We start from the raw sequence: 26,775 nt of genomic DNA on the forward strand, positions 1-26,775 counted from the left end.
TGTGGCATTACAGGCAACAAGAAAAAAAATGCTGAAACTGATAGCCGGCTCTAAGTATTTATTAATATTAATATGTATATGTCGTGGACATGAACGAGCAAAGCTCTTCAGCAGCTCACGTCATTTAAGTCCTTCAGACTTTTTTGAGCAAATGCTTCAGGGGAGCATTAGCATGGCTAAAACCTTTCAGCATTTTTCTTTTTTTTTTTGCCTTTCAGCTTCTGAAAGGCAACCCCCCCCCCCAAGACTCCCCCCTCCCCAATTTACAATAATGCCACTGCCACTTTAAGCACCTGGTTTGTTAGGAAGATGGACCAAATATGTCATTGGACTTTTACTTTCTGAAGTCGGACTTTTCCACCTCTGACCATGAGCGAGCTTCGCACCGCTGCACATCGCTTCGCTTGTAAAATTAATACTTGTGCATACAAATGCACCATCAGAAGACTCTCCAGCTGTTAAAGCCGATTGAACCAGCTGTGATCAATCAGATCTGATCTGGTTTTGTAAGTTCATGTTATACATGTTCATGACCTTTGACTAAAAATCTCATGATGCACATTAGTTACCAGCTCTCATCAAAAAAAAAAGGCAAAAGCAGAGCGGAGGGTTGACAGAAGTCACCGGAGGAAACCATGAGAGAGAAAGGGAACTGATGGAGGGATGGAGAAGAGAGCAAAAAGGGGGATTTAGCATCACTCGCATGTTGCGCTCGATCTTTCGCTCTATTGTGATGGAGACAATGAGAGGCAGGAGTGTGGTGCTTAAAAAGGGTTTGAGCTGTGATGCCCTGTGGCCCTGCACAGACGCCAGCCGACAGAGGTATCAGACATTAAATAACAAGAACTGCACAGCTTTTCAACAACGATCTGAACGACACAGAACGAAGAGATAAATGTGCTTCTGACATGAAAAAACAGTATTCTTTTGGGTCACTCTGTGCGATTGGAGGTTTGGTTTACCTGGGATTGATTTACGGTCTACCTGTCTGTCTCCTAGTCCACTCAGCTACAAATACGTACCGGCATTGGCTGGGGAATTACTATGTGCTGGACTAGCATTTTGTCCGGGGGAGTCATAGATTCTCATCTACTTCTCTCTGTGGAACCCGCGATAACCTCCGGCACCAGTGTGGGCCTTGGGGCCTATGTAGGACTTCCTCTGTGTTTCAAAAATGAACAACATAACCAGAAAGATGTGGAATTCTCAGGCAGCACGGTGGATTAGTGGTTAGCACTGTTGCCTCACAGCAAGAAGGTCATGGGTTCGATTCCCACTTGTGGAGAATGTGTGGAGTTTGCATGTTCTCCCCATGTTTGCATGGGTTCCCTCCAGCTGCTCCGGCTTCCTCTCACATCCGAAAACATGCAGTTTAGGTGGATTGGAAACTATAAATTTTCCGTAAGTATGAATGTGTTTATTTGTTGATATGTGGCCCTGCAACAGACTGGCGTCCTGTCCAGGGTGTAGCCCGCCTCACGCCCTGTGAGTGCTGGGGTAAGTGGTTGAAGATGAGCGAGTGAGTGGAATTCCGATTTTTAATTCTGGTGTGCATTTTGGATTTGGAGGCTGCGGGGACACATCGATGCTGAATGCACAGCTGCAGCAGTGAGAGTGCTGACAGCACAGTTGTTTAGTATTGGAAGATCAGCAGGGATGGGGATTAGCAAACAAAAGCGCTGAACTGACCGACAGGCAAACTTATTGTTGTACATTGTTTGGGGTCATTGTTGGTGTTGATGTATCTGATAGCTTTCTGGAGAGCCAATATCACTTTCTGATGATGAGTAGTTTTTTTTAAAAGAGTCGACAGTTGATGAAGCACCGTTTGTCGTTCCTGTCTTCTCTTTCCAGCTGCTGAGTGGTCAGGAGGACGGTGCCAACTCCACCTTCTCCCCCATGATGTACACGTTAGTAGGGGGAGGCACGCTCTGTGGCCTGGCCTCCCTTGTGCTTCTCATTGTTTCTACGGCAACCGACTTCTGGATGCAGTACCGGTACTCTGGTAGCTCGGCCAATCAGGGGCTTTGGAGGTTCTGCATCAACCACAAATGTCATGCTCACACCATAACTGTAGGTGAGTCCTCTTCAGGTGTCAAAATGAAGACGAAATATAAGGAAACATGTATTTACCGATGTATTGTACTGGAATAGTAGTCAGACTTCATGTCTTTATGAAGATCAACCGGTCCAGTGATTCTGGATCTTTTGTAAACACAACTACTATTGTAAAAGTTGAGATTTTAGTTGCTAAGAAAAATATCCCAAAGCTATTAAGAAGTGATCACTAACACTTCAGTCCACCTCCAGATCCCCACCAAAATGTAATGTGGTTTTCACCTTTCCACCCAGTTTGATCAAAATTGTTTAATTAGTTCGAATAATGCTGCAAAATTTATTCCACTATTTACACCTTTGCAATAGTGAATTGACGGTTGTGAAACATGATGGATTGGTGGGGCAACAGCCCATTTCAGCCCAGCAGAAAATCCACAAGTCTTATTACACAAGGCCAAAATATGGGCATCGGGTTTTGCATAGGCTTTGCGTCCATCCGTCTGTCCATTCCTATTACTGCCACAGTCTTCAAATTCACAGGGAACATTCTTGGGACACAGACTTTGGATAAGTTCAAAGATGGCTAACCTTGACCTTTTTTAAGAGGTCAGAACATCACATTTTGTTTCCAATTTTTATGCTCATATGGCCAAGGATATTTTAGCAGTGTGCTATATTTTAAATTGTATTCATTAGTTGTCATAATCATTATTCAAAAGGTTATAAACACATTTATAAACTTGGCAGAGTTGAGGAGTATGGCCAAAGAAGAACCCATACAATGTTGGTGTGGAACTAGATTCCAAATTTTTTTTTTTTTTTTTTGCCATATTGTGAGATTTAATTATTTAGGTATTCTGGTCAGTTTTCCCTGAAATACCATATATGTCTAAAAAACTAAATCATGTGTATGGTCCTTGGGCTGCAATATGGGCTTCTGCACCTTTGAGGAAATATGCTCAGCTGAGCACTGCTGTAATACAAGGTACATTCAGAAATTATTCTACCTTTGGCCACAAAAAATACAATTACTTGCCTGTGGGTCTAAAGTCCTAATCCTCTTTGAAATAGTCTCCTTGGGACTGCACACACTTCTCACAGTAGTTCTGCCATTGTTGGAAGCATTTCTGGAAGGCCTCATTTGGAAAGGTGTACAGCTCACGACTCAAATCATTTCCCTTTTAGTGTAATTTTGATCTTGGGGGGAAAGCCAAAAATCAGAGGGAATCATGTCAGGAGAGTAGGGAGCCTCACAGATCCTTTGTGACACACAGCATTGAGAAGGCGACGTAGGACTTCTCGATAATACTCTTTAGTCATATTTTGGCCTTCTGGTGTGTACTCATGATGCACCATCCCAGAGAAGTCAAAGAAAATGGTCAACATGACTTTGACATTGTTGTGCACCTGTCGTGCTTTCTTTGGCCTCGCGTTTTTGGGTTGTATCTGTAATTCCATGTCTCATCTGAAATAAAAATGTTAGCACATTCCAGCATGTCCTGCAAGACTTCCAGATGCAGCTGCTTCTGCTCCACCATCAGTAGCTGCTGCATGCTCAATTCCACCATAAAAATGGAATCTACCGAATGTGTGCTTATCTCCACCTTGTCCACAAGTTCTTGGATGGGGACACAAAGATCATCCATGACTGAAGTCTGTATTTTGTCAATTATTTGGTCATTTTGGGTTGTGGATGGACTGCCAAAATGTGCTTTGCTCTCCACTGATGTGTGCCCATTTCTGAAGTCGTTGTACCACTCTTATTTGCTTTATGCTCATGGCATCATTGGCATAAGCTTGCTGAGTCTTGTGAATCGTTTCTGCTTGGGTACCACCAAGCTTTTGCCAAAATTTGATGCAATACCTTTGTTCAAGTCATGTTATAGCAAATGAGAGTCCAACAAGTGCTCAGTACACATGTTCACTGTAAGGCTAACTACTACCAATTGATGCACTCTGCAGGCGGAAAAAAATTAACACTGATAAAAGAAGGTTCCCTACACCTCCCCACCAAACGACAATTTGTATGCTTCATTTGTTTCTGTGGGATAAAATAAGGTCAGATAATATTTCAATACTTGTTGTATATTTATAAACTAGTTCACATATCTAGTTACATTAATTATAAATTTATTTTATGTGTGCATTAAAATCTAGTTTTGAAACATATTAAAACTGACCCCTCTGTGTTGCTGTGCATTGAAGCCTTCTGGGATGCGACCCGGGCCTTCATGTTGCTGGCAGTGTTGAGTTGCTTTGCCGGTGTGGTGCTTGGCCTGAGCGCCTTCACCAATGGTACCAAGAACAGGAGGGTCCGTACGGGCGGCATTGCCCTGGTCCTCTCAGGTAAAACACACAGTCCAGTTAGTAAAACTTTCTCAAAAATATCAATGCTAAGTTTTCCATGTCTTCCTTCCACTCCAAAACCTGTGTATGTTGCTGTTAAATATGAGTAATGATTATGTGGGTTAGGTCAGACCTTACTCTTGTGAAGAGCTTGGGGGCAAGTTATGTTGTTATTTGGCAATGTATAAATTAACTGAAATTTGTTGAATTTAACTGATTTCAAATGAGAATGTGAAATCGGTTATCAACCAAATTTTTTTAAGAATATCTTCCTTGGATACATAGCCAATAAAGTTTGAAAAAATACACTCAGGCATGTTGTTTGTTAGTCTGCAGATGGGAGCGCCATTTCTTTCCTTCTGTTTTTGAAGTTGTTTTTCTTTCTATATTTTATGAAATAATTTTTTTAAGCTTTGTCTTCCATTCTCAGGTTTTCTTGCTCTATTGGCTCTGGCCATTTACACTGGTGTGACGGTCACTTTCTTTGGCAAACGCTTTGTGGACTGGTGCTTTTCCTGGTCCTACATCATAGGCTGGGTGGCCATCATTTTGGCTTTTGCTGCAGGTATTTACTAACCCCACACAGGACAATCAAATAATGTCTTACCATAAATTCAGCAGTCATAGTTGGCAATGTTATAACTAAGATATTAGTGGCATACAGTATATACCATAATTTGTAAAAACTGTAAAAAAGAAAAGAAGACATCAAATACTTTTCACCATCTGCTGATTTCCAAGTTTGGGACAACCACTATTTATGCAAGAATGGTGAAGTGAGCTGCCAGTTCACAATTCAAAAAATGAACTTGAGTCAGGAGTCAAGAACAGAAATATCACTTAAGCCACCTTGAGCTAGGGATGTAGGATGTAACACCTTCACCTTCACCTAATGGTCTAGTTGACAAATATCACTTGAGCCACCTGAGTTGGGATGAAGGATGTAACATTTATTTGAGTCACCTTCAACCAATGGTCTAGTTGACAGATATCACTTTATCCACCTTGAGCTAGGAATGTAGGGATGTAACTTTTGTTTAAGTCACCTTCACCCCATGGTGTAGTTGACAGATATCACTGAAGTTAAACAGCAATATTTGCATCCTAGATCCCTTGCTTAAGTTAGCTCAAGGGATTGTTCCATCCTTGATCCTTGACTTAAGATGACTCAAGTAACATTGCATAGTCGGCCATCGGATGAAGGTAGCTGAAGTAAACTGGCAACTAAGTTCACTTTTTGAAGTGCGAGCTGGGAACTGGCAGTTAGCTTGTGTTTGTGTTTGATGAAAGGCGGGTCATCGTAAGGAAAATGTTAACCTAGATTACCAGGTGTTCCGAACATCATTAGATTGTTAGCAAATACCTAATCTTTGCCAAGCTAATCCATTCATCTAGCAGGTATCAAGATGCAGATTAAACAGCATGATTATTGCATGTGGCCCTTCGACAGATTGGCATCTGTTAACCCCCAAAACGTGAATCAGATGCAAATCTGGAATTATCCTCAAATCGTTAATTACAAAATGTGAATACTGCAACAATATCTCCCAAAACGTGAACACAGGTCATGGAGTGCTTTTGATGTCTTCCACCACCATCTCTGTTTGTGGGTGTGTAAAATTAACCCTAATCCTGCCTCAGTGTCTATCAGAAGGTCACCTTCCCCATGCCAGCAAGTTAAGCTTCCCCAGCCTGCCTGTGTGCCAGGCTGTATTACATGTATGTGAAATGCACGTGCAGTGAAAAAAGCTACCCAACCCCACCGCAACACACAATACCCATGTGAAGGTCATTGTTGGGGAAAGTGTAATGCACGGACCCACAACAGGGGGCGCAAATGAACGGTCAATAGATAGTCAAATAAATACAATTTATTGTGGCAAATGTGCACAACAGGTCGAATACTGCTTTTAGACAGTCAATTACAAAATACAACAGGTGAAGTGTGGGCAGGTCCGAGGGTAGGAGACGCCTATCCAGAGAAGAGCCGGGGCCCACAAGGTTCCGCCGCCAACGAAGACCTGCAGTATACTGAAGCCGCCAAGTCCCGAGTCCCCAGGTGGCCTCTACTTCAGCTGTCAGATCCGGTACTGCTGGCAGGAACAAAAAACAGGTTAATGGTGGGTGTGTGCACACCCAGCAGAACAATCAGCAACGCAGTTCAGTTCCTTTTGTGGGAGAATCTCCACCTCCGACACAAAAACACAGAAACGTGCAGAGACCGACTGTTACTTCTCTGGTTTGGAAAGAGGAGTGAAGTCCGTCACTCTTCAACGTCCAAAACCCAGCTCCCAGCTGATTTGAAGATAACAGGTCCTTCTGCAAAGGTTTCAAAGAAAGACAATGAGAAGTACGTTGAACACAGACACGGCTGAGAGTTTTACCTGAGTGGTAAACTATATCTCGGCAGAGATGTGGTGTCTCCTCCAGGCTTTTATAGTGGTGATGATGGTGATTACTGACAGCTGTCAGTCCTGGCTCCTGGGTAGTGACTGCGCCCTCTGGTGCCTGAAACCCGACTACAGGCAGGGCGCCCTCTGGCGTTGGCCAGCAGTACCTCCTCTTCGGGCGGCCCGCACAACAGTCATAATAAATTGGCAAAGGCTATACACCCAACCATTGGGCAAATAAATATAATGTCTTATCTTATTCGCCCAACCGTTGGGCAGATAAGTCATACATTGAACGTTACATGCACAACCGCTGGGCAGATAAATATAATGTCTTATCTTGTTCGCCCAACTGTGATTGTGTATATGACATGTTTTGTGCATCTAAACTATGTTTTTTACACCACTTTTAAGGCTCTATTGCGGTGTATGTTTGACACAGTTAATGGCACCATCTTTAATTACTGCGAAAACACCGCAATGGATGAAAACAGACAAACTTCATAAGCATTTTGAACGGAAGTCTGTTAACAACGAAACAGTTTTTGAACAAAATGCTGGTTGTTGGCTGTAAGATGGTGTTAGTTTGACACTGTTCCCTGGGTGTGATGAGCCAAACAGAACCGCTTTAGATCACAGCTCCTCCGCAGACTGCGAACCCTCCCGCAGCCGGCGAGAAAATATCCGCCTTTTTCCCTCCCGCGTTGAAACCGTGAGCTTACAAGCTCGCTCATTGGTCGGTTGTGGTTGGGCGTATATGCTCGCGTAGTTACTTTATTGACCCAACGGTTGGGCCTATAACCACTCCCTAATAAATTAGCAGAAGAAAGCATGTAGAATGCAACAGTGGTGTTATTCCTCGCACATATGTAATTATTAGCCTGATACAGTGAAACGGAGAACCGTCATGTGTATACAGAAGAATATGATTTATCCTGTCGAAGATACTATCCTGGAATACAACTGATGTTATTAGTCAACCATTTATGTAATGTGAAAGGAGACTGCAATTCTTTTGTAGATTTGGGTGGCCCTGAAAAGGGCCATTGGGGGTTTGGAATCAGATCCAACCTGACAGCTGGATCAGTTGGTGTCCTTGTCTCCATCAGCTCTCCTCTCTATGAGCCTCTGGTAGGACCATTTATATTCCTTGGTTGTGTGGAATAACCTGAAGTGTGGATCAAACCACAGTTCAACATTACATGGAACACAATCATAACTGGATCGGTGGGTTGTTTGTCCATCTCCAGCAGCTTTTATCTTTCCAGTTGTTGTAGAACGCACAACAAATGTCCGCTGAGGGTTCTTGGTTTTCTGACCCTCCCTCACTTTGATCTTCTTGGGAAAATGGTGACCTGTTGGACATTCCACATCTCGTAGATTTGCAGTTCCATGTGGATGAATCAGTGGAGCATCAGTGTCCCACACCAGTGCTTTTGCCACCTCCCGACAGAAAACCCAATGAAGAACAGGCTTCCTCCCAAGCGTCTTGGAATACTCCTTATAGAGGAGGTGTGCATTCAGCACTGTCATCATCAAGAGGTGGAAAAAGACCTTCTTCTACCACTTCAGAGTCCTCCTATTGAAAGCTGGATAGGAATCCATCTGGTTGTGCCTGTCGACAGCACCCATATACTTGTAGTTGATAATACAAGCTGGACACTGTATCAGCTCTCCCATAGATCAGTCGGTCTTGCCAGGAACAGTAATGAAATTGGATTGTTGTGCACACACAGATCTCCTTCCTATCATGCTATTTCAGCAGCTGCATCGATCAACTCAGTGTGCTCTCCTTTCCTAAGTTTGACTGTTTCCATCTCATTTGGGACACCTCTATGATTCAACCTCAGGGTACCCCATGCACCAGTCCTTGACTTTGACAGACTCTGGAAAAGGATCAGTGATGTATAGTAATTGTCGACGAACAGTTTGTGACCTCTGTTGAGTCAGTCTAATCACAAGGTCATATATCCTCCCATTCGCCGAAGCCGGAATGCCCTGGTCCCCCTGGGATATCTTGAACTATGTACAATCCCAATGAAGTTGGGACGTTGTGTGAACTGTAAATAAAAACAGAATACAATGATTTGCAAATCCTCTTTAACCTATATTCAATTGAATACACCACAAAGACAAGATATTTAATGTTCAAACTGATAAACGTTTTTGTTTTTGTGCAAATATTTGTTCATTTTGAAATGGATGCCTGCAACACGTTTCAAAAAACCTGGGACAGTGGTATGTTTACCGCTGTGTTACATCACCTTTCCTTCTAACAACACTCAATAAGTGTTTGGGAACTGAGGACACTAATTGTTGAAGCTTTGTAGGTGGAATTCTTTCCCATTCTTGCTTGATGTACGACTTCAGTTGTTCAACAGTCCGGGGTCTCCGTTGTCGTATTTTGTGCTTCATAATGCGCCACACATTTTCATTGGGCGACAGGTCTGGACTGCAGGCAGGCCAGTCGAGTACATGCACTCTTTTACTATGAAGCCACGCTGTTGTAACGTGCAGAATGTGGCTTGGCATTGTCTTGCTGAAATCAGCAGGGACGTCCCTGAAAAAGACGTTGCTTGGATGGCAGCATGTGTTGCTCCAAAACCTGGATGTACCTTTCAGCATTGATGGTGCCATCACAGATGTGTAAGTTGCCCATACCATGGGCAGCTTTTTTTGTCTCCTGGTCGGTGACTTTGTTGGTGTTGAACCTCTACTGGTGGTTGGCTCTCACTACGGTATTGTATCACTTCCTGTTCCGGAGCACAGTGGTGTTTTGCTGTATCTGTTAGCTGTTTAATCTGCGCTGTTAGATTGATCTAGTTAACTAGATAACGATTTGTTTCACAGTGTAATCTTCACATGCCTTAACTAAAGCACTCCCTCTGCTGAATCACCTCTAAATTATTTACACATGATTCACTTTGTGTGTTTTTAGGAATCCGCTAGCTTAGCGCAGCTACTAGCTCTTAGCCGATTTAGCATGGCGGCTTCTCCTGTCTCTCCTGCATTTTTCTGCTCTGGGTGTGAAATGTTTAGTTATTCCTCGGCCTCCTTTAGCAGTAATGGTACTTGTAATAAGTGTAGCTTATTCGTAGCTTTGGAGGCCAGGCTGGGCGAATTGGAGACTCGGCTCCGCACCTTGGAAAATCCTACAGCTAGCCAGGCCCCTGTAGTCGGTGCGGACCAAGGTAGCTTAGCCGCCGTTAGTTCCCTCCCGGCAGATCCCGAGCAGCCGGGAAAGCAGGCCAACTGGGTGACTGTGAGGAGGAAGCGTAGTCCTAAACAGAAGCCCCGTGTACACCGCCAACCCGTTCACATCTCTAACCGTTTTTCCCCACTCGGCGACACACCCGCTGAGGATCAAACTCTGGTTATTGGCGACTCTGTTTTGAGAAATGTGAAGTTAGCGACAATAGCAACCATAGTCAATTGTCTTCCGGGGGCCAGAGCAGGCGACATTGAAGGAAATTTGAAACTGCTGGCTAAGGCTAAGCGTAAATTTGGTAAGATTGTAATTCACGTCGGCAGTAATGACACCCGGTTACGCCAATCGGAGGTCACTAAAATTAATATTGAATTGGTGTGTAACTTTGCAAAAACAATGTCGGACTCTGTAGTCTTCTCTGGGCCCCTCCCCAATCGGACCAGGAGTGACATGTTTAGCCGCATGTTCTCCTTGAATTGCTGTCTGTCTGAGTGGTGTCCAAAAAATGAGGTGGGCTTCATAGATAATTGGCAAAGCTTCTGGGGAAAGCCTGGTCTTGTTAGGAGAGACGGCATCCATCTCACTTTGGATGGAACAGCTCTCATTTCTAGAAATCTGGCCAATTTTCTTAAATCCTCCAAACTGTGACTATCCAGGGTTGGGACCAGGAAGCAGAGTTGTAGTCTTACACACCTCTCTGCAGCTTCTCTCCCCCTGCCATCCCCTCATTACCCCATCCCCGTAGAGACGGTGCCTGCTCCCAGACCACCAACAACCAGTAAAAATCTATTTAAGCATAAAAATTCAAAAAGAAAAAATAATATCGCACCTTCAACTGCACCACAGACTAAAACAGTTAAATGTGGTCTATTTAACATTAGGTCTCTCTCTTCTAAGTCCCTGTTGGTAAATGATATAATAATTGATCAACATATTGATTTATTCTGCCTTACAGAAACCTGGTTACAGCAGGATGAATATGTTAGTTTAAATGAGTCAACACCCCCGAGTCACACTAACTGCCAGAATGCTCGTAGCACAGGCCGAGGCGGAGGATTAGCAGCAATCTTCCACTCCAGCTTATTAATTAATCAAAAATCCAGACAGAGCTTTAATTCATTTGAAAGCTTGTCTCTTAGTCTTGTCCATCCAAATTGGAAGTCCCAAAACCAGTTTTATTTGTTGTTATCTATCGTCCTCCTGGTCGTTACTGTGAGTTTCTCTGTGAATTTTCGGACCTTTTGTCTGACTTAGTGCTTAGCTCAGATAAGATAATTATAGTGGGTGATTTTAACATCCACACAGATGCTGAGAATGACAGCCTCAACACTGCATTTAATCTATTGTTAGACTCGATTGGCTTTGCTCAAAATGTAAATGAGTCCACCCACCACTTTAATCATACCTTAGATCTTGTTCTGACTTATGGTATGTAAATTGAAGACTTAACAGTATTCCCTGAAAACCCCCTTCTGTCTGATCATTTTTTAATAACATTTACATTTACTCTGATGGACTACCCAGTAGTGGGGAATACGTTTCATTACAGTAGAAGTCTTTCAGAAAGTGCTGTAACTAGGTTTAAGGATATGATTCCTTCTTTATGTTCTCCAATGCCATATACCAACACAGGGCAGAGTAGCTACCTAAACTCTGTGAGTGAGATAGATTATCTCGTCAATAGTTTTATATCCTCATTGAGGACAACTTTGGATGCTGTAGCTCCTCTGAAAAAGAGAGCCTTAAATCAGAAGTGCCTGACTCCGTGGTATAACTCACAAACTCGCAGCTTAAAGCAGATAACCCGTAAGTTGGAGAGGAAATGGCATCTCACTAATTTAGATCTTCACTTAGCCTGGAAAAAAAGTCTGTTGCTCTATAAAAAAGCCCTCCGTAAAGCTAGGACATCTTACTACTCATCACTAATTGAAGAAAATAAGAACAACCCCAGGTTTCTTTTCAGCACTGTAGCCTGGCTGACAAAGAGTCAGAGCTCTATTGAGCCGAGTATTCCTTTAACTTTAACTAGTAATGACTTCATGACTTTCTTTGCTAATAAAATTTTAACTATTAGAGAAAAAATTACTCATAACCATCCCAAAGACATATCGTTCTCTTTGGCTGCTTTCAGTGATGCCGGTCTTTGGTTAGACTCTTTCTCTCCGATTGTTCTGTCTGAGTTATTTTCATTAGTTACTTCCTCCAAACCATCAACATGTCTATTAGACCCCATTCCTACCAGGCTGCTCAAGGAAGCCCTACCATTAATTAATGTTTCGATCTTAAATATGATCAATCTGTCTTTATTAGTTGGCTATGTACCACAGGCTTTTAAGGTGGCAGTAATTAAACCATTACTTAAAAAGCCATCACTTGACCCAGCTATCTTAGCTAATTATAGGACAATCTCCAACCTTCCTTTTCTCTCAAAAATTCTTGAAAGGGTAGTTGTAAAAGAGTTTCAGTCAGGGTTTAGAATTCATCATAGTACAGAAACAGCATTAGTGAAGGTTACAAATGATCTTCTTATGGCCTCAGACAGTGGACTCATCTCTGTGCTTGTTCTGTTAGACCTCAGTGCTGCTTTTGATACTGTTGACCATAAAATTTTATTACAGAGATTAGAGCATGCCATAGGTATTAAAGGCACTGTGCTGCGGAGGTTTGAATCATATTTATGTAATAGATTACAATTTGTTCATGTAAATGGGGAATCTTCTTCACAGACTAAGGTTAATTATGGAGTTCCACAAGGTTCTGTGCTAGGATCAATTTTATTCACTTTATACATGCTTCCCTTAGGCAGTATTATTAGACAGCATTGCTTAAATTTTCATTGTTACGCAGATGATACTCAGCTTTATCTATCCATGAAGCCAGAGGACACACACCAATTAGCTAAACTGCAGGATTGTCTTACAGACATAAAGACATGGATGACCTCTAATTTCCTGCTTTTAAACTCAGATAAAACTGAAGTTATTGTACTTGGCCCCACAAATCTTAGAAACATTGTGTCTAACCAGATCCTTACTCTGGATGGCATTACCCTGACCTCTAGTAATACTGTGAGAAATCTTGGAGTCATTTTTGATCAGGATATGTCATTCAATGCGCATATTAAACAAATATGTAGGACTGCTTTTTTGCATTTGCGCAATATCTCTAAAATTAGAAAGGTCTTGTCTCAGAGTGATGCTGAAAAACTAATTCATGCATTTATTTCCTCTAGGCTGGACTATTGTAAGTCATTATTATCAGGTTGTCCTAAAAGTTCCCTGAAAAGCCTTCAGTTAATTCAAAATGCTGCAGCTAGAGTACTGACGGGGACTAGAAGGAGAGAGCATATCTCACCCATATTGGCCTCTCTTCATTGGCTTCCTGTTAATTCTAGAATAGAATTTAAAATTCTTCTTCTTACTTATAAGGTTTTGAATAATCAGGTCCCATTTTATCTTAGGGACCTCATACAACCCCTGGCAAAAATTATGGAATCACCGGCCTTGGAGGATGTTCATTCAGTTGTTTAATTTTGTAGAAAAAAAGCAGATCACAGACATGACACAAAACTAAAGTCATTTCAAATGGCAACAATCTGGCTTTAAGAAACACTATAAGAAATCAAGAAAAAAAGATTGTGGCAGTCAGTAACGGTTACTTTTTTAGACCAAGCAGAGGAAAAAAATATGGACTCACTCAATTCTGAGGACAAAATTATGGAATCACCCTGTAAATTTTCATCCCCCAAATTAACACCTGCATCAAATCAGATCTGCTCATTGACATTGCCCCTATGCCATGACATTGACCCTATGTGTCTTTTTGCAAGGAATGTTTTTGCAGTTTTTGCTCTATGGCAAGATGCATTATCATCTTGAAAAATGATTTCATCATCCCCAAACATCCTTTCAATTGTCCAAAATATCAACATAAACTTGTGCATTTATTGATGATGTAATGACAGCCATCTCCCCAGTGCCTTTACCTGACATGCAGCCCCATATCATCAATGACTGTGGAAATTTACATGTTCTCTTCAGGCAGTCATCTTTATAACTCTCATTGGAAAGGCACCAAACAAAAGTTCCAGCATCATCACCTTGACCAATGCAGATTTGAGATTCATCACTGAATATGACTTTCATCCAGTCATCCACAGTCCACAATTGCTTTTCCTTAGCCCATTGTAACTTTGTTTTTTCTGTTTAGGTGTTAATGATGCATTTCATTTAGCTTTTCTGTATGTAAATCCCATTTCCTTTAGGCGTTTTCTTATAGTTCGGTCACAGACGTTGACTCCAGTTTCCTCCCATTCGTTCCTCATTTGTTTTGTTGTACATTTTTCGATTTTTGAGACATATTGCTTTAAGTTTTCTGTCTTGACGCTTTGATGTCTTCCTTGGTCTACCAGTATGTTTGCCTTTAACAACCTTCCCATGTTGTTTGTATTTGGTCCAGAGTTTAGACACAGCTGACTGTGAACAACCAACATCTTTTGCAACATTGCGTGATGATTTACTCTCTTTTAAGAGTTTGATAATCCTCTCCTTTGTTTCAATTGACATCTCTCGTGTTAGAGCCATGATTCATGTCAGTCCACTTGGTGCAACAGCTCTCCAAGGTGTGTTCACTCCTTTTTAGATGCAGACTAACGAGCAGATCTGATATGATGCAGGTGTTAGTTTTGGGGATGAAAATTTACAGGGTGATTCCATAATTGTTTCCTCAGAATTGAGTGATTCCATATTTTTTTCCTCTGCTTGGTCTAAAAAAGTAACCGTTACTGACTGCCACAATCTTTTTGTCTTGATTTCTTATAGTGTTTCTTAAAGCCAGAAAGTTGCCATTTGAAATGACTTTAGTTTTGTGTCATGTCTGTGATCTGCTTTTTTTCTACAAAATTAAACAACTGAATGAACATCCTCCGAGGCCGGTGATTCCATAATTTTTGCCAGGGGTTGTAGTACCATATCACCCCAATAGAGCGCTTCGCTCTCAGACTGCAGGCTTACTTGTAGTTCCTAGGGTTTGTAAGAGTAGAATGGGAGGCAGAGCCTTCAGCTTTCAGGCTCCTCTCCTCTGGAACCAGCTCCCAATTCGGATCAGGGAGACAGACACCCTCTCTACTTTTAAGATTAGGCTTAAAACTTTCCTTTTTGCTAAAGCTTATAGTTAGGGCTGGATCAGGTGACCCTGAACCATCCCTTAGTTATGCTGCTATAGACTTAGACTGCTGGGGGGTTCCCATGATGCACTGAGTGTTTCTTTCTCTTTTTGCTCTGTATGCACCACTCTGCATTTAATCATTAGTGATTGATCTCTGCTCCCCTCCACAGCATGTCTTTTTCCTGGTTCTCTCCCTCAGCCCCAACCAGTCCCAGCAGAAGACTGCCCCTCCCTGAGCCTGGTTCTGCTGGAGGTTTCTTCCTGTTAAAAGGGAGTTTTTCCTTCCCACTGTCGCCAAGTGCTTGCTCACAGGAGGTCGTTTTGACAATTGGGGTTTTTCTGTAATTATTGTATGGCTTTGCCTTGCAATATGAAGCGCCTTGGGGCAACTGTTTGTTGTGATTTGGCGCTATATAAATGAAACTGATTTGATTTGATTTGATGGGCACTAACACACCCCCTTACCATCACAGATGCTGGCTTTTGAACTTTGCGGTGGTAACAATCTGGATGGTCTTTTTCCTCTTTTGTCCAAAAACAATTTGAAATGTGGACTCATCAGACCACAGCACACTTTTCCACTTTGCGTCTGTCCATTTCAAATGAGCTCGGGCCCAGAGAAGGTGGCGGCATTTCTGGATGTTGTTGATGTATGGCTTTCACTTTGCATGGTAAAGTTTTAACTTGCACTTGTAGATGTAGCGATGAGCTGTGTTAACTGACAATGGTTTTCTGAAGTGTTCCTGAGCCCACGCGGTAACATCCTTTACACAATGATGTCAGTTTTTAATGCAGTGCCGCCTGAGGGATCGAAGGTCACGGGCACTCAATGTTGGTTTTCAGCCTTGCTGCTTATGTGTAGAAAGTTCTCCAGATTCTCTGAATCTTCTGATTATGTTATGGACTGTAGATGATGGAATGCCTAAATTCCTTGCAACTGAATGTTGAGAAACATTGTTCTTAAACTGTCGGACTATTTTTTTCATGCAGTTGTTCACAAAGTGGTGATCCTCGCCCCATCTTTGCTTGTGAACAGTTGAGACTTTTGGGGATGTTCCTTTTATACCCAATCATGAATGTCCTCAGTTCCCAAACACTTATTGAGTATTGTTAGAAGGAAAGGTAATGTAACACAGTGATAAACGTACCACTGTCCCACCTTTTTTGAAATGTTTTGCAGGCATCCATTTCAAAATGAGCAAATATTTGCACAAAAACAATAAAGTTTATCAGTTTGAACATTAAATATCTTGTGGTGTATTCAATTCAATAGGTTGAAGAGGATTTGCAATTCATTGTATTCTGTTTTTATTTACATTTTACATAATGTCTCAACCTCATTGGAATTGGGGATGTACAATAGCCGTTGCAGGAATCACACAGCATAAACACTTTATACGAGGTCTATTAGAAAAGTATCGATGGTGGCTTCAGAGCGCGGCGCGCCCCACAACCGCTGGGGGCCATCCTTAAAACGACAGTAACACTCCTTATTCTCTACCAAGCCTGTAACATTTTCTCCTGAAAGCCAGATACATTTTTCTAATGGTTTCTGAAAAAATTCTGATGGAAAAAAACCCCCCAAATCATTCTGCCATTTCCTGACAATGAAAATCCGACGAGGGGGCTGGACCACTCCTCACTCAAAGCCTGCTCACAGGCGAATGACGCAACCGACAGGCGTGAAAAACTCACGCATGCGCATGAGGGTTGAAGCTTGTCTGACGCAATCTCACATGATTCAAATCCATATGGTTTTTGAAAAAAATAATAAGGTTGGATACTTTTCTAATAGACCTCGTATGTCTGGCTTTTGTGACATCTAGATTCTGAATAACAAGTTAACCCCCCAAGCAATCATACCCTCATCCAGAGCCAGATATTCACCAGGTGTGTTGAGAGACATGAATTTCTCATTCAATATCTTGTACACCGGTTGGAGTTTGATGGCCATCCTGTCCCTGTGGTACATTGTTCAGATGAAATAATGGCAGGATCAACAGGAATATGTTCCTGGTCATCACTGTTTGGAAGAATGGAGTCGCTAGTAATTCATCTGTTGACCAGTAATTGTGTAGATGTTGGTGCTGCACCAGGACCATCCCAATAATAAGTGCCAGAAATGTTTTCATTTTGTTGGTTACCACAGGACACCATTTTCGGAATCATGAATTTGACTTTGGGTTTCTCCATTTATCCAAACGCACAAAATCCTGGGTATACCTGTTGGTTTCCAAGACCAGAAGACTGATCAGAGCATCAGTGAAAAACAGGATGAAGACGTCTAGGACAGTCCGGGCATCTTCTAGTGTCGCATTTATCTACGCCCCTTCCCCCGTGAACTGCGCAATCTTCGAGTCCAGGATGCCACTTATCCAGTTTGCATTTTCGAGTTCCGAAGGGTCCGATTTGTCGTCTTCAAGGTCATCTGACTTGAAGCCCAGGGAATCGTCATCAGAATCTTCTGTCACGAAGATTTCCTTGACTAATTTCCTATTCTCTGCTTCTACATTGTAGACAATGCTGTCTTCATCAACAACAGTATCTGCAGTCACTACCATGATTCAAATGCTTTCTTTTTCTGGCCAACAGCGGTCGGACCACCCACTCTATATTGGGGAAGACGTGTTTAACCAATGTGAAATGAGCATTAGACCTTCATTCATTCATTCATTATTGTTTATTTGACAGGGACAGATAGTCTCCAAGGCTATTTGACTTTACCTTTATAGACAGTATATACTTTATTATATATTACTATATATACTACTATATATTACTATATATTACTATATATATATATATATATATATATATATATATATATATATATATATATATATAAAATGCTAATTTCCATCTGTAGTCCCCAAACATAAAATATAAAACACACCCAGAGCCATGTAAAAGAGGAGTTATCTATTCTGGTCAAGATGGGGTTAAGATGCTGTTGTCTTAATATAAAGTGCAGGCCTATGTGCAGGAAAGTACTGAGGTATAATTCAGTTGTAGGTGTGTACAGGTACAGTCAGTTTTATTATAAGGTGTTGAATTAAAGTGCTTTGTTGTGATGGTAAAGTGCTAGGTACAGCTGCAGTATCTCTTTAAAGTGCTGTTGTTGTGTGCATGTATATGAAAGTATATTGATTCTGCATGTCTTTAACTAGTAATGATTGCAGGTTTTGTTATCTTTCAGCCATGTTTTAAGATGTGTCTTGAATAAAGCAAATGTGGGGCTGAACCTGATTGTCGGAAGAGTATTCCATGTGCTACTGCCCCTAATAGACAGTACATTTTGAGCAAAGGCAGTTTTTCTAAAATTGATCTCGCAATCACCCCTAGCAGAGGATCTGGTGTTAATTTCGTTGTTACTTTCCTTTTTAATATAGTTCCTCAGAGGAGGTGGGGCCAAATTGTGTAGGGACCTGTACACAACACAACACATTTCAAACAGCATGAAATTCTTAAAACTTAAAAGTTTATATTTTTCTAAGATTGGACAGTGATGAGAAATCTGTGGTTTTTTTGTCCAATATTTTTACGGCTTTTTTGTACAATTGTTCAACTGGTTTCAGTACAGTTGTTCCTGCAAAGGACCATGTTGTAATGCAATACTCTATATGTGACAAGCTCATGCAGTGTAAATAAGATTTGGCCGCATCTATTGTAATAAATGGTCTTATCTGTTTAAAATTAGAAAAACTGAAGTGGAAGTATGTCTGAAAAATGCCTTGAAAAATGTCGGCTACCTATTTTATAAACACTACCCAATCTAGAGCCTGTGCATCCTCACGGGCAACACACTAGTGTAGATTTATTTTTGTAACGTTTTGCAAAATTACAGCTCATTTTAATGAAGAGGACATATTTATTCCATAGTGAATATGGTCTTTTCCTTCATCACCATCATACTAGCTACAGGAGGAAGCACATGTGCACATATGTGAAGTTTTGAGATTACCTGTGACCTATCTTATGTTAACATCCACAATATTTCTTGTAAGTCACTTTCAAATCTACCAAATATAGATCATAGCATCTGATCCTTTGAATTTCTCCCCATCAGGGGTTGGAATTGTAAATTGTTTCCAGACAGCATGAATTTTGATATATTTGAAATTATTAGATAGTATTAGATAAGAAATAAAATTATAGTGGTGCCAAATAAAATTGTTTTTATGACTTACGGTAGATATTTTAAAGCCCCAGTAGCCTGTAACAAGACAACATAAGTCAGTCACTCATACAGGATTCTATCAAAATAAGGTCTTTGTTAGTCCAATGCACCATCTGAAGATAATGTCCATCTTAAATTCTGGTTTGTCTCATATATATTATGGAAGTGTATTGCATTCATTGGATAGAAAAAATTAGACAGCTGATCTCGTAATTACAAGAAAAGTTATTGTAATTGTGTCTCTGTGTGTGGGTGCAATCATTTCCGTACAATGGGCTTCCGTACCTCCAGTCCCTCAGTTAAGACAACCATGAGCTGAATTTCCTGAGTCATAATCAAAAATCAGCCGACACTGCACTGCGATCGCACACCACTTCTATGCGCACACAAAGTATGGATTTTCCCCATAAATTTAGGTGTCTAAATTGTTTCATACAGTGAGGAAAATAAATATTTGAACACCCTGCGATTTTGCAAGTTCTCCCACTTAGAAATCATGGCGGGGTCTGAAATTTTCATCTTAGGTGCATGTCCACTGTGAGAGACATAATCTAAAAACAAAAATCCAGAAATCACAATGTATGATTTTTTAGTAATTTATTTGTATGTTACTGCTGCAAATAAGTATTTGAACGCCTACCAACCAGCAAGAATTCTGGCTCACACAGACCTGTTAATTTTTCTTTAAGAAGCCTAAAGTGTGGATTTTCCCCAAACGTGCTCCTGGATGAATGTCCAGGAAGGAGCACAGAGTGTCTCACCAAAATGAGCCGTGTCTCGCCCCCCCCCTCCAGACTTCCAGCTTTCATTCACACAGCCCCGCCGACCACTGAGGGCCAAAGCGGGGCACACTCCCAGCCGGCCCATGCCAGTTTGGGTTCCCTGTCCCCCACCTCCCTGGACGAGTTTCATTCATCCAGGAACAGTTTAGGGGAAAATCCACACTTTGTGTGCACATAGAAGTGCACCTACTGGTGGTTGGCTCTCACTGCGGTATTGTATCACTTCCTGTTCCGGAGCACAGCGGTGTTTTTCTGTATCTGTTAGCTGTTTAATCTGCGCAGTTAGATTGGTCTAGTTATCTAGATTACGATTTGTTTCCCAGTGTAATCTTTACGTGCCTTAACTAAAGCACTCCTTCTGCTGAATCACCTCTAAATTATTTACACATTATTCACTTTGCGTGTTTTTAGGAATCCGCTAGCTTAGCGTAGCTACTAGCTCTTAGCCGATTTAGCATGGCGGCTTCTCCTGTCTCTCCCACACTTTTCTGCTCTGGGTGTGAAATGTTTAGTTATTCCTCGGCCTCCTTTAGCAGTAATGGTACTTGTAATAAGTGTAGCTTATTCGTAGCTTTGGAGGCCAGGCTGGGCGAATTGGAGACTCGGCTCCGCACCGTGGAAAATTCTACAGCTAGCAAGGCCCCTGTAGTCGGTGCGGACCAAGGTAGCTTAGCCGCCGTTAGTTCCCCCCTGGCAGATCCCGAGCAGCCGGGAAAGCAGGCTGACTGGGTGACTGTGAGGAGGAAGCGTAGCCCTAAACAGAAGCCCCGTGTACACCGCCAACCCGTTCACATCTCTAACCGTTTTTCCCCACTCGACGACACACCCGCCGAGGATCAAACTCTGGTTATTGGCGACTCTGTTTTGAGAAATGTGAAGTTAGCGACACCAGCAACCATAGTCAATTGTCTTCCGGGGGCCAGAGCAGGCGACATTGAAGGAAATTTGAAACTGCTGGCTAAGGCTAAGCGTAAATTTGGTAAGATTGTAATTCACGTCGGCAGTAATGACACCCGGTATTTAATCTATTATTAGACTCTATTGGCTTTGCTCAAAAAGTAAATGAGTCCACCCACCACTTTAATCATATCTTAGATCTTGTTCTGACTTATGGTATGGAAATAGAAGACTTAACAGTATTCCCTGAAAACTCCCTTCTGTCTGATCATTTCTTAATAACATTTACATTTACTCTGATGGACTACCCAGCAGTGGGGAATAAGTTTCATTACACTAGAAGTCTTTCAGAAAGCGCTGTAACTAGGTTTAAGGATATGATTCCTTCTTTATGTTCTCTAATGCCATATACCAACACAGTGCAGAGTAGCTACCTAAACTCTGTAAGGGAGATAGAGTATCTCGTCAATAGTTTTACATCCTCATTGAAGACAACTTTGGATGCTGTAGCTCCTCTGAAAAAGAGAGCTTTAAATCAGAAGTGTCTGACTCCGTGGTATAACTCACAAACTCGTAGCTTAAAGCAGATAACCCGTAAGTTGGAGAGGAAATGGCGTCTCACTAATTTAGAAGATCTTCACTTAGCCTGGAAAAAGAGTCTGTTGCTCTATAAAAAAGCCCTCCGTAAAGCTAGGACATCTTTCTACTCATCACTAATTGAAGAAAATAAGAACAACCCCAGGTTTCTTTTCAGCACTGTAGCCAGGCTGACAAAGAGTCAGAGCTCTATTGAGCTGAGTATTCCATTAACTTTAACTAGTAATGACTTCATGACTTTCTTTGCTAACAAAATTTTAACTATTAGAGATAAAATTACTCATAACCATCCCAAAGACGTATCGTTATCTTTGGCTGCTTTCAGTGATGCCGGTATTTGGTTAGACTCTTTCTCTCCGATTGTTCTGTCTGAGTTATTCTCATTAGTTACTTCATCCAAACCATCAACATGTTTATTAGACCCCATTCCTACCAGGCTGCTCAAGGAAGCCCTACCATTATTTAATGCTTCGATCTTAAATATGATCAATCTATCTTTGTTAGTTGGCTATGTACCACAGGCTTTTAAGGTGGCAGTAATTAAACCATTACTTAAAAAGCCATCACTTGACCCAGCTATCTTAGCTAATTATAGGCCAATCTCCAACCTTCCTTTTCTCTCAAAAATTCTTGAAAGGGTAGTTGTAAAACAGCTAACTGATCATCTGCAGAGGAATGGTCTATTTGAAGAGTTTCAGTCAGGTTTTAGAATTCATCATAGTACAGAAACAGCATTAGTGAAGGTTACAAATGATCTTCTTATGGCCTCGGACAGTGGACTCATCTCTGTGCTTGTTCTGTTAGACCTCAGTGCTGCTTTTGATACTGTTGACCATAAAATTTTATTACAGAGATTAGAGCATGCCATAGGTATTAAAGGCACTGCGCTGCGGTGGTTTGAATCATATTTGTCTAATAGATTACAATTTGTTCATGTAAATGGGGAATCTTCTTCACAGACTAAAGTTAATTATGGAGTTCCACAAGGTTCTGTGCTAGGACCAATTTTATTCACTTTATACATGCTTCCCTTAGGCAGTATTATTAGACGGTATTGCTTAAATTTTCATTGTTACGCAGATGATACCCAGCTTTATCTATCCATGAAGCCAGAGGACACACACCAATTAGCTAAACTGCAGGATTGTCTTACAGACATAAAGACATGGATGACCTCTAATTTCCTGCTTTTAAACTCAGATAAAACTGAAGTTATTGTACTTGGCCCCACAAATCTTAGAAACATGGTGTCTAACCAGATCCTTACTCTGGATGGCATTACCCTGACCTCTAGTAATACTGTGAGAAATCTTGGAGTCATTTTTGATCAGGATATGTCATTCAAAGCGCATATTAAACAAATATGTAGGACTGCCTTTTTGCATTTACGCAATATCTCTAAAATCAGAAAGGTCTTGTCTCAGAGTGATGCTGAAAAACTAATTCATGCATTTATTTCCTCTAGGCTGGACTATTGTAATTCATTATTATCAGGTTGTCCTAAAAGTTCCCTAAAAAGCCTTCAGTTAATTCAAAATGCTGCAGCTAGAGTACTGACGGGGACTAGAAGGAGAGAGCATATCTCACCCATATTGGCCTCTCTTCATTGGCTTCCTGTTAATTCTAGAATAGAATTTAAAATTCTTCTTCTTACTTATAAGGTTTTGAATAATCAGGTCCCATCTTATCTTAGGGACCTCGTAGTACCATATCACCCCAATAGAGCGCTTCGCTCTCAGACTGCAGGCTTACTTGTAGTTCCTAGGGTTTGTAAGAGTAGAATGGGAGGCAGAGCCTTCAGCTTTCAGGCTCCTCTCCTGTGGAACCAGCTCCCAATTCAGATCAGGGAGACAGACACCCTCTCTACTTTTAAGATTAGGCTTAAAACTTTCCTTTTTGCTAAAGCTTATAGTTAGGGCTGGATCAGGTGACCCTGAACCATCCCTTAGTTATGCTGCTATAGACGTAGACTGCTGGGGGGTTCCCATGATGCACTGTTTCTTTCTCTTTTTGCTCTGTATGCACCACTCTGCATTTAATCATTAGTGATCGATCTCTGCTCCCCTCCACAGCATGTCTTTTTCCTGGTTCTCTCCCTCAGCCCCAACCAGTCCCAGCAGAAGACTGCCCCTCCCTGAGCCTGGTTCTGCTGGAGGTTTCTTCCTGTTAAAAGGGAGTTTTTCCTTCCCACTGTAGCCAAGTGCTTGCTCACAGGGGGTCGTTTTGACCGTTGGGGTTTTACATAATTATTGTATGGCCTTGCCTTACAATATAAAGCGCCTTGGGGCAACTGTTTGTTGTGATTTGGCGCTATATAAAAAAATTGATTGATTGATTGATAGAAGTGGTGTGTGATCACAGTGCAGTGTCGGCCGATTTTCGATTATGACTCCAGAATAAACCATCTCACACTCTCAGGTGATGATGTACTGCATTGTGGGAGAGGTAAGAGGTCATCTGACCCAAACACAGCCGACGCGTTTGAGCGGCGCTATTTAAATCCAAGTAATTTCTCTTTGTTTATCCGTATTTTTTAGTAATTTTAGCTCCGATATCTTAAAGTTGCTGCAATTAAAAAGCTCGCAGTTGGATCTCGGTGCTCGGTCCAGCAGGGTCCGAAGCGGTTTTTTAGGACTTTATTAGAGCACAACAGAACAAAGGAATACAGTGACAACTCTCAGTATCTATAACAAAGATCAGATGTAATAATGAACCTCCATAGAAAATACAATCATTTCCTCAATGATTCTGGTGGATTGTGTCTGTTATAATGCTGTCTGAAGCATTTACTTTGAAAATTACAGTGTTTAAAGCGGGTCACCTGGATATCCCAGTGCGGAATAATGGAATAGTACTGCAGTTCTATTTTGTGGGTTTTCTTCTCTTAACTGGGGCCATGATTAAGAGGGACGGCTGAGACCTAGAGGTGAAATTGTTGGACCAAGAATGTTTTCATTAATCAGGAATGAAAGTCTGAGGTTCGAAGACAGTCAGATACCGTCGTAATTCCAACCATAAGCGATGACAATTAGCGATCCTGTGGTGTTATTCCCAGGACCCGCCAGGCAGCATCCGGTGTACCTGGGAGATGGGTGGAGACGGAAGGGCACCGCCAGGAGCCTGCGGATTAATTTGATTCAACATGGGAAACCTCACCCAACCCAGACATGGAAAGGATGAACCAATCGATCGCTCTTTTGCTCCCATCGTGCTCCTGTGTTTATTCTCACTGTTCTTATATAGTTGGTGGAGCGATTTGTCTTTTTAATTCCGATAAGGAACGAGACTCTGGCATGCTGACTAGTTACGTAGCCCCGTGCGATCGGCATCAACGTCTTAGAGGGACAAGTGGTGTTCAGCCACACGAGATTGAACAAAAACATGGGTAATTGTTACAGTAGTGAAAAAGAAAGCAGACGTGCAAACTCCAGCTGTGTTGTTTAAGCCTGCAGTAAACTGGTGCTTGGGTCCTGTGACCGTTGACCCAGAAGTGCTATAGGCTCTCCCAGGCATGCGCACTCATAACTATGAGATAGCTTAATCTCACGCTTGTCTTTACTGAGGGATCGGAAGTACAGAAGCGATCACACACACACACAAAAACAGCCTGATCTCATAATTACGAGATCTTTTCTTGTAATTATGAGATCAGTGGTCAATTTTTTTTATCCAGTGAATGCAATTCGCTTCGGTAATATATATATATATATATATATATATATATATAGTCAAAACTGGTGGAAGTGTTTTGTGAAACATTCTGTCAAATAAAAGCACCCTGTGCTTTTCTGCACTCAGGTGTGTTCCAGCTGTGTGCTTACCAGAGGACCACTGCAGAACCTCCTCCTGCAAATACAGCAGACACCTAAAGAAAAACGCACCCATCCAAAACTATGATTGTTGATATTGCTGCTTTGGAGATCCTAGAACAAAATAATAAATAGAAATGACACACCCCTGCGTGAGTTTTTTTGTTCTCCCCTTCCCTCCGATATGCGGAATTTCTGTGAAATGGTCCAACCAGACTTGGGGTGACCATATGGGTTGGAAAGTCTTCTCACCGGTTATTTTCTTCACGGCCAATGTAGGTCGATCACTTGGATCATAGGTCATGACTGACAGCTTGCACTGGTTCACTGTGTCACTGCATCCACCCCACTATGAAATGCCTTGGGTCCTGATGGGCATCCACCCAGACAGACCACCAGTCCATCCCCACCTTCCAAAATAGCCATCTATCTGCTGCAGCCCGGTATTATGTGGTTAGTCCCTTCACCTTTACCGCTTGTTGCCGTCTTCAGAGCTGAGGTACTTTACACACTGGCTCAAGCTCAGGTAAGCACACCGCATGGTCATAGTGTTGTCTCCTCACAATGCAAGTAGTACACCTTATCTGAGTCCCTTAAAGTAACCACTCATTTGATGGAGCGCCATTCAATTGGGACCCAAGGAATCTCTGGAGAGAACTATGACCAAAGGCATCCAGTAACCAGCTTAGGTCACTCTTCCTCTGGTATCGTCAAAAATAGGGTAAGCCCGGAACCACCACAAGAACCTTAAAGACATCAGTCTTGTATAAAGTACCTTAAAGTGATATTTGAGTGAAAGTACAAGTATCTTATCATAAAATTACTTTGGTAAAAGTTAAAGTCTCCTTTAAAAATAATACTCCATTAAAAGTCTTAAAGTATGTAACATTTACTGTCCTTATGTAATATGTATATGTCGAGGACATGAATGAGCAAAGCTCTTCACCACTTCATTTAGATCCATCAGACGTCTTTTGATTAAATGCATGGCTAAAATCTTCAACTTTAGACCCCCTAATTACATCCTTCTAAACCCCCTGCCACTTTTAAGTGTTTTTTATTTGCATCTCACATGCCTGGAACCTCATCATCTCATTTACAGTAGGTCCTTCACACTTTATTCAAATGCTTCTGAGGAGCATTAGCATGACTAGAAACCTTCAGCTTCTGGGGGTGAAGCCTAATTACAGCCCTGTTAACCCCCTGCTGCTTTAAACATTTTTTTAAATGTAGATGTAAATTAATATTAAAACTTTCCAGCTACTTGACAGTAGGGCTGCACAATATGGCCAAATGATCATATCTCAATATTGTCATATAAATAATGCGTATATGTCGTGGACAT

At 41.6% G+C, this 26,775-nt stretch overlaps 1 protein-coding gene and 1 long non-coding RNA gene across 2 annotated transcripts; one reads left to right on the forward strand and one right to left on the reverse strand.

Moving 5' to 3' along the window:
• Positions 1 to 1,532: 1,532 nt before the first annotated feature.
• Positions 1,533 to 16,177, reverse strand: LOC117519520. The gene is made up of 5 exons (XR_004563322.1): positions 16,167 to 16,177; positions 12,857 to 12,860; positions 11,916 to 11,924; positions 10,148 to 10,150; positions 1,533 to 1,756 (listed from the first exon to the last, which is right to left on the reverse strand). It is a non-coding gene; the product is annotated as an uncharacterized LOC117519520 (long non-coding RNA).
• Positions 1,785 to 25,576, forward strand: lim2.2 (lens intrinsic membrane protein 2.2). The gene is made up of 4 exons (XM_034180833.1): positions 1,785 to 2,077; positions 4,264 to 4,404; positions 4,835 to 4,969; positions 25,420 to 25,576. Exons 1-4 carry the CDS (start codon positions 1,900 to 1,902, stop codon positions 25,488 to 25,490), a joined length of 525 nt encoding a protein of 174 aa, XP_034036724.1. The 5' UTR covers positions 1,785 to 1,899; the 3' UTR covers positions 25,491 to 25,576.
• Positions 25,577 to 26,775: the final 1,199 nt, after the last annotated feature.

Source organism: Thalassophryne amazonica, chromosome 10 (assembly GCF_902500255.1).
Source record: "Thalassophryne amazonica chromosome 10, fThaAma1.1, whole genome shotgun sequence".
Classification (NCBI taxonomy): domain Eukaryota; kingdom Metazoa; phylum Chordata; class Actinopteri; order Batrachoidiformes; family Batrachoididae; genus Thalassophryne; species Thalassophryne amazonica.